The sequence below is a fragment of the Eptatretus burgeri genome, chromosome 2 (assembly GCF_056783735.1).
Source record: "Eptatretus burgeri isolate ZD-2024b chromosome 2, Ebu_testis_v1, whole genome shotgun sequence".
Lineage (NCBI taxonomy): Eukaryota > Metazoa > Chordata > Myxini > Myxiniformes > Myxinidae > Eptatretus > Eptatretus burgeri.
This window is the reverse complement of record NC_140962.1, coordinates 18,104,218-18,117,030: the sequence shown is the minus strand read 5'-3', so window position 1 is coordinate 18,117,030 and position 12,813 is coordinate 18,104,218. Positions and strand designations below refer to the sequence as shown.

The window sequence follows — 12,813 nt, the reverse complement described above, 5'->3', positions numbered from 1 at the left end:
TGGGATGACTTTGGTGTTCCTTGGAACTCTCTGTCTTCTATGGAACTAAACCTTCAAGTTGATGAACTGGATTCAAACCTCTTATCTATTGAGGTAAGATTTTTTATTTTCCTATTTTCAAACTTTGATTGAAGCATACTCATTTAATAATTAAATAACTTAATTAATACATTATTATTTTCTCTCACAGGAAATTGTGTCTGAAATACGAAATGAAAATACTGCTTTTGCTACAACTTGGGGCGAAATTGTTGGCTTGGTTGAAGACCTTATGAGCGACCAAGACCCACAGAACGAGTTCGTCCTTGATGACCCAACCAAAGAGTTATACCTTGGAGACCAGCAAAATCCTGAAAAAGAGTTTTACAGCAATAGTACTCATTGTGAGTTATCAAGACAATACCCACTGAACAAGTTATACCTTGATGAGCCAGAATACAAGTTTTACCTTGGAGACTCACAAATTTTGAAAAAATCAGTAAATGAGTTCTGCCTTGATGGTTTAAATAACTACCTTGGAGACTCAGGAAAAGGGTTCTGCCAAGATGGTTCTAAATATGGGGCCTACCTTGGAGACTCACAAATTTTGAAAAAATCAGTAAATGAGTTATCCTTAAGAGACTTTGTAAGTTGGTTTTACTTTGAATACTTGAAATGTGGGTTCTGGATTGATAACTCACAATGTGATACATATCTTGGAAACTCAACGGGAATGTGGTTATACCTTGAAGACTTGGAAAGTTGGGTTTATGTTGGACACTTGAAACTTTTTTGGAGGCTTTTATTTATTTATTTATTTATTTATTATTATTATTATTTTATTTATTTATATTTTGGAGACTTTTGGAGTTGCTATCACTCTTTGGGATCTAAACCTATCGATGTAGTTCTTTGTCGGATGGTGCTTGATGGGAGCAAGATCAAGAAAGTTCTGGGAAGAAAGTGCAGGCTTACTCCCCCTTTCTACGTCATCAAACCTGAAAGCCTTAAAAGACAGAATTGGAAGAAGAAAAAAAAAACGTAAAAATATATATATATATAGGTGGAAATCTCATTTTGAAAAAGACATTGTGTTGGGCGAGGATTGAGTTGGGGTTGAGATTTTGAATGTGAGGGTTGGGGTTGAGATTTTGAATGTGAGGGTTGGGACACACACACACATACACATCAACAAACAAAAGTTAAGCCTTGACTATTCAGTTGAGGATTCTGTGTTTGGGGTTCACAGATCTAAGAACGTCCCCCTTGACACACATTATATACTGTTATACACCTCGGACTTGGCCCTCGAGTGTCCACAACGGTGTATAGTAGGAGGGAGTGAAGCGCCAACCTATTGCTCCCATTGCACACACACACACAAACAAAAGTTAAGCCTTGACTATTCAGTTGAGGATTCTGTGTTTGGGGTTCACAGATCTAAGAACGTCCCCCTTGACACACATTATATACTTGTCCCTCTAGTGTCCACAAAGGTGTATTATATGCTTAGTTTTGTCTTTTGTAATTCCTGTGAATAAAATGAACCTAAAATCTCTTCCCCTTCCAAATCATATATTTTATAAGTCCAAGGAACTGTATCTATTACATCAACAATTTTAAAAAGTTCTTTCGTCCATCGTTCAGTAAAACCCTTTTCAAAATGAGATTTCCACCTATATATTCTTACGATATCACCAACTTTGAACTTAGGTTTTCTGACATTAATCTCTTTTTCATATTTTAATTTTGTAAATGTTTCTGATGGCTTCATATTCGTTGACGTGTGAATCGTGTCATTATACTTATCCACAATATCCTGAATAAAAGATGACCATTGTTGTGAACCGAGTTGTGTGAATTTTTTATATAGTCTCTCTTTTAAGGTACGATTAAAACGTTCAACAACAACTGCCTTCCCTTCATTAAAGGTACTGTATAATGTAATACTGTTATTTTTTAGAAAATTCATAAATGTCTTGTTATAAAACTCTCTACCCTCATCAGTCCACAATTTCTTAGGTTTTCTCTTACTTTTATTAAATATCTGTTGAAAAGCTAACACAAGAGTATTACCTGTTTTGTTTTTTAAAGGGACAACCCACGCATATCTACTCCTCAAATCAATAACGGTTAAAGCATACTTGTACCCCTTATCATTATTGAGTTCAATCAAATCAGCAGACCAGATATAATCAACTTCCTTGGAATAAACTTTCCTTCTCTGAAACTTTGTGAATATTGGTTTATGTAATTCATCAGCTAATTGCTCTTCAGTCTTAATGGCATCATTAGAGCCTATAAGTTTTTTGAATTTCCAAGTCCAAGTTTCAATTTAGCACTAATCATCTTCTTCACGATGAACCTATCAACTTTTTCTCTCAAGGTTGGATTTTGTATCAGAGACAAATTATATAACATTTCTCTATCGGCTTCATGCTTTTCTTCCAACGTTGTGGTATTCCCATAATCAATATCGTGTCTCATGCACACTTCATCAACTCTATTGATTGGTTTACTCCAGGATTTAGGATTGTCTGCCTCATCTAATCTTTTATCCAAGTTTGTGCCTGGACCACAGAAAGAATACCCTGGAAGATGTAATTCCCCTGGTATTCCAGTAGTTGTAAATTTACTTCCTGATAAAAACTTTTGTATATCTCCTCCGAGTTTGTGTTTGGAGATAAATTGATTTTTTTTTGAACCACACACCGAACATATACCTTTTTGTATAACCCTGTTATTTTTACTTTTAATATATGAAATATTTTTAGTATTAGTTTTCTTTTTACATTTGAGACAATAACTCATTTATTTATGAGAAAAATTTCTGCAGAGTGCAAAAACCTTTTTAGTTTCCAACATGCACATTTGAATCTTAATTTTTAAAACATAAAGAATCCTTAGAAATGCCTTCACTCTCTCCTCCATTTATTTAAGAAAAAACTTGAATTAAAATACATGTCTTCTCGATGTCGATAGTCTTGTCGAAAGTATTGCAAATAGACTTTTTAATTCTTTGTATTCCTCCCTGGTGAGATAAGTTAATTTCTTTAATACCTCTATTCTTTTTTGAATCTCACTGGTTTCCATATTTTGATATTTATTCATTCTCTCTCTTTCCTCCCTCTCTCTCTTCTCTCTTTCCTCCTTCTCTCTCTCCTCCTCCTCCTTTTCCTCCTCTTCCCTCTCTTCTTCAACTCCTTCCTCATCCCTTACTATACTTGAATCGTTTACACCCCATAGAATATTATACATATATTCATCAGGATTTCTTGTTATTCCTGTATCCAAAATAATTTTTTACAACAGGATACCAATAAAATTTCTTTTGAATTTCTAAAAGAGCCTTACCTTTTCTTAACCTTATAATTTTTTCATTATTTAACATTCTAATTAAATCTAAAGTTGTTGGTTTATCAACATCAGCATAATGCCAATCTTTTATTGAAAATACCTCATTCTTATGTTGTAGAACATATTTATTAAAATACCGAATACCCTTTTCTTGAAGGTATGCTTGGACACAGAAATGATAATTTTCTTGAAGCCTTCTTGCTGTCATTTATGTATTAGAAATATATGTTAGAATAATATTATGGCACGAAACACCTCCCCATCTTCCCATAGTTAAATCATTTTGTATTTCCTTACTTATTATATATAATCCTGTTTTTTCTGTTTTCATGAGATAAACAAGGGCAAAACCATTATTATATTTACCCTTATTAAATTCTTTTATTTGTTGTTTACTAATCGTGGCTCCACAAAACTCATTCTCGATACCAAGTGGATAATATTCTTCCTTACGAGACTGATTTAATTGTTCCAGGTCTTCGAGGTTAATTTTAAATGACCAATTATACCCTAAATCATTCATATCATACCCCCATTGTTCTATTCTCATACAAACGATACGCCCTTCTTTATAAAAATTTATTTTAATTCGAACTGTGAATTCTGTATGACCTGGAGATAATATCAACACTTCTGTATCTTTAGAATACACAGCCGTTTTATTTAAGTATATATATTGTGATAAATCGCTTAATCTCACCAAGTCATTCGCGTCAGTCGGGCTTGGATAATTTTTTAATTTATAAGCATTTTTCATGTTAATATTTTTGTTTATATTATATTTATATCGTTCAGCCTGTGCCTTTGTATAATAATTTGATAAATCAATATCCAGTTCTTGAGATACACCAAAGATAGAACCATCTTTACCAACATAAGTCATTTATATTAGATTAAAAATAATATCATAAAATTTTTTATTTTTGTTGAGTTGAAATAACACATATAGACATAATTGACCACAACACTTGGAATTTAATTCTTGGACTTGAAATGTTTGATAAACACCATTCTGTAAGAATTTTATGACTTCAACAGGTGGTGGAAGACCAAAACTATCAAAATAATATTTGTCTTGACTATTAAAAATACAAACCCAATGAGAACCGTTCCCATCATTATCTTCTAAGTTCATAATAATATTCTTTGTATGTTTTGACACATTTGTTAATTCATCTCTCATACAAATAACCACATTATGAATTTTTAATTTCTTACAATATTTGGCAAGTTGTAAATTTGATGTTGTATTCTTTCCAAATTCTTTCAACCACTCATCAATGCTCATTTATTTATTAGAAAGATATAATCCATTACCTCTTTTCGTTAATTTTACACCTGCTTGTGCTATAGAAGAAAGCATATCTCCAACTAACAATCTCGCTTTATCAGGCAGACCTTCAAGTTTTTCAGCAAAATCTACAATTACACCACTTCCACTAATTTGTTTCTCCAACTCTTTGTTATGTCTTTCCAATTCTTTTTGAGCCTGGAGTTGAGCCTTCCTTTCGTTGGCAGTTTTGACCGCTGTTGAAATACCACCCGTCAATGCTCCAACCGCACTTAAACCAGCAAATAAAGGAATTAGAAATGGGAGAAATCCTCCACTCGTCTCTCTTATTGAATATTTTTTTAACATTGGTTTTGTCATTTTAATTTTAAGTGAGCCAGTGTCATTCAAGATTTTAACCTGTTCTCTTGTGAGCAAAACATCAATTCTTACTGCTCCTTTTCTCTGAATTGTATTAACGTTAATCGTACAAGGCTTTTGATTTTGAACACAAGATGATAGTTTATGAAGATTGATTTGATTAACATATACCCCAGTTGGTACTTTGCCACTCATTTATTTAACAAAAAAATTATGTGAGACTAATCATCACACCATTATCTGTATTAATCTGCAATTCTGTTTCTTCCAAAAGCAAACAATATGTATCAACTTCTTCACTCTCTCCTCTTTCAATGTATAGGGAAGTATCCACTCGATTAGACTTTATAGTTTCTTTTTGAGCGCTCAGGTCAAACGTATAGATTGTATACAAACTTTTAAATGCTGTCATATCCAAAATAGGTTCTTTATTTCCATTACTTTCACACACCTTTTGGTAAGACTTGTATGCTTCAGCAAAATCATTTTTTCCCAATTAATTTCCAATCTATCTCGTGGATAAAATGTTCCATCTAGAGAAACGCGAAGTTGTTTCACCTTAGCATTATCACTCAATGCATTATTCTTATCAGTCGCAGTATCACCATCTGGCTTTTTAAAAATCATCCACAGATATCGTGGCTTTCCTTCCAGAACACCCAAATTCCACGTGTAAGTAGTTTGATTGAGTTTAACGTGTTGACATCTTCTTTTGAGGTATGATACACTGAGTGGTTTTTTGAGTTAAGTCTTCGATTCAACATCTCTTCTGTTTTAAGATTAGGAGTATATTCACTGATATACCAACTCATCTCCTCAATTACAAATTTATTCTGATCACCAAAAGCATTACCAACACCAAAAAGCAATCTATTTTCATTATCATTCCTTTGTAGTTGAAATCTAATTTTAAGACCATACAGAACTTTATCATAATCACAAAATCCAAATATACCTTTAAGAGGAACTGCCACAGTAAAACTATTTTCTGCTTTTGTATCATCATTATACATTCCTTTCCTTTGAATATATCCAGGGTCTGTGTTTGTTCCTGTTGACATATCAGGAATAAAACCTTCGACAGACCCCTTTCCCATTCTATCACTGAATGTATAGAGTGTAAATTTCATCATTTCAGATACAGCAGAGACATAATCAACCGCTTCAACTTCTTGTGTTCCAATATACAATCGCACACTATCAAACATTTTCCAGAAGAAATCATTTACAAGTGTAGCGTTTGTGTTATTCCCAGCCTTAGTGAATTTAAATTTACACAACAAGAAACTTTCGGAGAGATTCAAATAGGTTTGTTGATTATTTATTTCAAAACTTTTTGTACCATTTGTATTCCAGTCTGTTCCAGTTATTGCATTTACCTTGAAGTAATCTTCTTTTTAGTGGAGTTTGAGATAATAATAGTATCATCCAAATCATAGATACTATCAATTGCTTCCATACTTGTATTTATTTAGGAAAAAGATGTTAAAACTTTTGAAACCCTGATCCAAGTATTTGAATTATTTTCTGTCGTTCTTGGGGGGACAACTGAGTTTTACCTTTCTTAATTTCTTTTATTGCTTGTAATTTATGAGATTCTTTCTGAGCATCTTTTATACTCTTTACAGCACCTGCTACATTTCCCACAGCAGAAGCAGTTGAACCAATTAGGTCTTTATGTTTAAGAATAGTTGAACCAATACCCATGAGCGTATCAATTATCCCATCTCCTCTAAATTGATGTCCAACACCCCTTTGTCTCTTAGGTTTATAGTATCCTCTACCAAGATACATACCTTCACCCTTGTAGTACGGGGAAAGGAACATCCCATCCCCTGTAATTATTTTATATTTTCCCAACTCGTGCTTCCTCACAATAACCATCGTATTTATTTATTGAAAAACTTCACGTAGGTGAATTCTGATGGATATAACTTCTCCATTAAAAGAGATCACACGATTATCTTGGTCGGTTATCCTAAAATTTACTCTGTGTATGGTTTTTCCTGACACAGGTAGATAAACCAAATTTTTAGGCTCCATATTGAATTTATAACCAATTGGGGTTGAGTATGCGCTGAATGAAAATATTGTATTTGTTTTTAATCCATCATTATAAGCACCATCAATCAAATCACAGTGAATTAACACCGAATTTATTCCTGAGGATATTTGAATGACATTATCACTGTAAAACGTCCCATTAGTTTCAATCTTTTTTGAGGAGAAACCTAATAACTCTCTAAATGAATTATCAATTGTGAAATCAACCTTGTAGTTATTTTTAACTTTAATCGTTGATTTTGAAGTATGTTTTTGAATGTTTATAACAATATTTTTTGGTTCATCACCCTGTTCTTTCATAAGACGAGCAATTTCGGAAGATATTTGAGAAATCTCGTATGCTCCGGTGAGACTGTTATCGTTTTGTATCCACTTCCCGGATTATAACTAAACTTGTCATTTTTCTCGGTTATATTAAATAAGGTATTATAAGTCTCCATGGACAATAAAGATGCCTCATATTCTTTTGTTGTGTCAAGTTGTAGTGGGTATGGGAATGAAGATGTGTGGTCGCTTGTTGTGAAATTAAAACTCAGGATTGTGCTTCTCATCTTATTTAATATGAGTTAAAATGTCTTTATATTGAGATTTATTAATTATTTTCATGTTCATCAACTGGTCTAAAATGGCTGATGCTTCATTAAAACAATTGTTATTTCCAGCCTTCTTACTGCCGAACAACAATAACAGTCTATTAACTAATTGCGATGGGTCATTTGGAAGAAAACTAATACCTGAACCAAGGATACTTAAAGCCTGAATAATGTGTTTCTCCTTCTCATTCTTCCTACTTTTACCAGAAAGAATAACCTTATAATTTAGAGTGTTCAGCAAATCAATATATACTCTATCATCATTATTTTCCATATCCAATGGTTTATCAATATACTTTGATTCATCCCTCACAGTTGAACCTTGTCTTCCATCTTTTGTGAGAAGAAACATTAATCTCGGAGTTAGTTTAACAGGGGGTTGAGCAGAACTTAAGAACCTTAATTCATCATTAAATATCAATACCTTTTCTTGAACAAGATGAAATATTGCTGGTTGTTCTGTTGGAATGAGTCCTGCTTTGGTTTTTGAATCCGCTGAATATTCATTGTTTTGAACAGCATTCACAATATAATCAGGGGGTTGATTAATCTCTTCCAGTTGTTGAAATAAACCTTCATCATCATATTCTAATTCTCCTAAATGCTCTAATTCTTCCTCCGTCATTTGACTGAAATCTTTTAACATTTGAAGCTTTCTAGGAGTATATTCTACTGTGGGAACTGTGGAAACATCTTTCATTTTTTCTTGGGAAGTTTTTAAAAGTGGTTTAAAAAATTTCTCTTGTTTTTTTCAAATGCTTCTTCGCCCGTTAGTTTCTGTCTGCGTTTCTTCTTTATGTCTTCCTGTTGTTTTACAACTTTTGAAACCAACTCTTGATGTTCCTTAAATCTTCTTGCTCTTTCTTTTGTATCCATTTATTTATTGTAAAATATCATTTAATGAATTGTAAAGATCAACAGGGAAATTTTCCTTTTCTTCATCATTCAAGTAGATGTGTTCAAATAAATCCTTTTCTTTAAATATTTCATCAAATTCTTTATTAACATTAATGCGAGTTGTAATTTCTTCTTCACTAATCCTTGCATCTCTGCTTTTCATACGTTTGTGTTGAGTTTCTTCATCAACATCAAAACCGAATGATAAAATCTTCACTCCGCTCAGATATTTAATAATTTGTCTCGTTCCTTCTGGATTAGTTTCTAATATCCCAACACCACCAGATTTTAGTTTCTTTAACTCACTCTTACAATGTGAATATTTTGTTGTACCAAGAGAAACCTCCTCAAATATTTGTCCTTCATTCCTCAATCGCATATGTTCCTCCACTGAAATATAGTGATAATCTTCACCTTTTACTTCTCCAGGTCTTATTGCTCTAGTTGTTGTTGATACAATGCGTATCACGGGGTGTTTTTTAAGTAAATTTACAATATTCTCATTTGTACTACACAAGAACCTTGATTTATGAAAGTTTTTTCCAGAAGCAGATTTACCCACAAGATTTATAATAATAGTTGTCATTTATATATGTAATTGTTTATAAAACAAAAAATATATCCCTTAATATCTCATCTTGTTTCACAACAATATATTTATATTTTTCAGTCGTGTGCTTCATATAATCCTCAAATTTCTTTTTACTACATAATGTAGAACAATTATCTCTCCAAAAATTATTGATATCTATTGAATTTAACTTGAATAAAATAAAAGTATTAGCATTGTTTCTGATGGAACGACGAGGAAGTTGAAAGTACGATTGACTAAGATAAATACAATTACAAGAAGAATGTCTCCCTCTTGTGTAGTAGCTATCCATTACCGTTTGGTTTCTCTCATTAACACAATCATCAAAGATAACGAGGTTCTTTTTTGATTTATCCAAATCTTGGGGAGACGGTATATCATCCGTATTATCACTAAGAATACAAGTTATAAGATTTGATTTCTTTTTACATCTCTGTGTATCACAAAATAGTTGAATTATATCTTCAATGTTATAATCATTTAGGTTTTTTGACGTTTAAATAAACCTATTATATCTTCTTTTTGAAGACCAGCATTAAAACCTTGTGAGAGTAGTTGATACTCTGGTTGAAAACTCGACTTTGTGAAAATTATTAAATTATCATAATCTAAAAAGTTGGGAGTGAGGAGCATTTTTAAAAGTAAGCAGGTTTTTCCACATCCACTTGAACCAACTATGAGACATCTTAATGAATTTGGGAGATTTTTATGGTTGTTAAATTTTATCTTATTTTCCCAAATAGGTAAAAAATCATTCATTTATATATTTGAAAAACAGGTTATTTAATTTATTATTAGCTTTTTTAGAAACTCTATATTTTATCCTAAGTTCAGGTTTAATTTCAAGATAATCCATTATTTTATTTATACAATATCTTGTGTTGATATTTCCCTGAAAATTACATCCATGAATAATATACAACAACAATCCTTTGAACATTTCTCTTATACGTTCAGTTTCTTCCCTTGTAAGGAAAGGTGTGTTATCATCCTCATACTTTACATTCATTTCTCTAATCAATCTTGTAAAGTAATTCATTTTTGGTGTAAATCTAAAAGAATTATTTTCCTTTTTATATTTTTTATTATCATTAATTAGAAGATAATCACAGAATATACATTGTTTATAGGCTTTTGACTCTGTGTTTAATCCCCGTCTTTCACACGCAGGACAATTCTCAAATTTGTCATATGGAGAATCAGGAAAGTCTAGCATATTTATAAAGTAAAACTTTACTTAAACTGAAATTCATCTATACTTTCAGTTGTATATTACCATCGATATCGATATACTTTTTTTCATTATCAGATTCAACGACAACATTTTTTATATTAAAGGTAATTTTAAAATTATCGTTAACTACTATTGAACGAAATGTCATTTCACCTGATATATTAACATCCTTTATTTCATCAAGATTTACATCTTTAGGGTTGTTGAAAAAAATACAAATTTCTCCTTGCATATTACAGATGGTCTTATCTTTTCTTTCTAAAGCTTCATCCATAAGGTTTTTGTTCTTTAATACTTTTTCTTGTTTCATTGCTTTTTCTAGTTTTGAATATATTACTAGAAGGAGAGGAGAAACTTTTGTTAGAGATACTTTAATTGATGTTCTACCAGGTATACTAAAAGCCCTTCCACTGTAGGAAATTGAAGAACTCATATTATTTACCATAATAGTTTTTATCCAATAGTTGTTATATTTATCTTTGTTCAATTTTACATCCTTGACATATTTCTCAGTATCTTTAACAGATGAAGAGATTGATTGAAACTTGTCTTTTGTGTCTTGAAACATTGTATTTATTAAGTGAAAAAGTTGGAGGATAAAATGTTTTTAAGCACAGATTCACCTATAAATTAAACGAAATTTTCATCAAGAAAATTTTAGTTCAAGCAAAGTTTTATTCTATAAATATGGTGAATACAACGTACTGCGATGTTTGTAATCACGAATATAAACATTATAGAAAACACCTCCGAACCAACAAACACACATTTAATCTATTTCATCAAATATCTCCTCTTGAGTTGGAAAGAAAACATTGTGATATCTGTTCAAAGGATGTTTTGAAGAGTAGTTATAATCAACATCTTCAATCACAAAAACACAAGAAAAATGAGTTTAAAGTAAAGGGAGACTATTATATTAAAAACACTGATGAGGCATTTAAAGGGCATATAAAAATAAGGATTTTTCAATTTGGAGAACCCGGTCCATCATCAATAGCTGAATCAATTGAAATAGTGAAACCCGATGTTGAAAAATTTATTAAAAAGACATTAAAAGAAATAAAAACTTTAAAGTTTTATATGGGAGTGAAAATGAATATGAAAAGACAAGATGAAGAACAAACTCCTTATATGAGAACAGATCTTCATTTTATAACATCATTTCAAGATTTTTTGAATAGTGGGGTTTATGAAGAACTATCAAGACAAGAGGAGGATGTTGATAATACAGTGGTAGGAAGTGGATTCAATATTAAAAAAATCATCTTTTTAGATATACACATTCTAAAATCAAACCCTCTTAAAGCTTCTTCTTATATTGAATTACCAAAAGAAATAAAACTAAAGAAGGCAGTTGTTAATATTAAGAACAATGATAATAAATGTTTTCTCTGGTCTGTTCTTGCTCACTTACATCCACCAAAATGTAATTCAGAAAGAGTAAAACAATATATGAAATATGAGAATACCTTGGACATTAAAGATTTTAAATTCCCAATGCCACTAACAGATATTCCTAAATTTGAGAAAAAGAATAATCTTTCTATTAATGTATATGGATTAACGGATACAAACAAAGTTCAAATATTAAAAATTTCAAACAACTATAAAAATGAAGAAACACACATTGACCTTTTATATTTTAGTGTTGGAAAGAATTCACATTACACATACATCAATAATTTATCAAGATTAATCTCTTCTCAGGTATTCAGAACAGCAAACAAAATATATCCTTGTAAGCGATGTCTTAATTCATTTCATACAAAAGAACGATTAGAACAACATTCAAAATATTGTAGTAATCATAAATCAGCTGTAATTACAATGCCTAAACCTGGTGAAAAGATTTATTTTGAAGATTATAATAAATCTATCATGCACCCATTTGTGATATACGCTGATTTTGAATGTATCCTTAAAAAGATAAATACTGCTTCTCCTAATCCAAAAGAACCATATACAAATAAATATCAAAAACATATTCCTTGTGGTTTTTGTTATTATATCAAATCATCTGTTGGAGAAAAGTATAACAAACTTGAACATTATCGTGGAAAAAATGCTTCACAAGAGTTTGTAAAACGATTAGAAAAGGATTGTATAAGACTCACTAAATTAATGAAAGAAACAAATGAACCGATGAAATTAACCAAAGAAGAAAAATTAGAATTTAGAATGAACAATATCTGTCATATTTGTGAGGGGGAAATTAAGGAGTTTAAAGTTAGAGACCATTGTCATCTTACTGGTAAATATAGAGGTCCCGCTCATTCCTGTTGTAATCTTAATTATAAATTACCTTCTTTTATTCCAGTCTTTCTTCACAACAGCGCCAACTATGATACACATCTATTTATAAATGAACTTTCAAAAACACCCTTTCAAAAGGGTTTCAAAAAATGAACTTTCAAAAACCCTTTCAAAAACAGGGAATATTTCT

The 12,813-nt window shown here is 31.2% G+C and overlaps 1 protein-coding gene and 1 long non-coding RNA gene across 2 annotated transcripts in view; one reads left to right on the top strand and one right to left on the bottom strand.

The window, feature by feature from the left end:
* LOC147031508 (uncharacterized) overlaps positions 1-1,027 on the top strand; it is a 2,217-nt gene extending 1,190 nt beyond the window's left edge. The window contains exons 2-3 of the mRNA XM_085864255.1: positions 1-93; positions 191-1,027. The exon at positions 1-93 is cut by the window's left edge and continues 72 nt beyond it. Coding sequence (XP_085720381.1) covers positions 1-93; positions 191-1,024 — 927 coding nt within the window. The 3' untranslated portion in view covers positions 1,025-1,027. The remainder of the gene's footprint in view (positions 94-190) is intronic.
* Positions 1-12,813, bottom strand: part of LOC147031502 (uncharacterized) — a 566,858-nt gene that overhangs the window by 181,728 nt on the left and 372,317 nt on the right. The window lies entirely within an intron of this gene.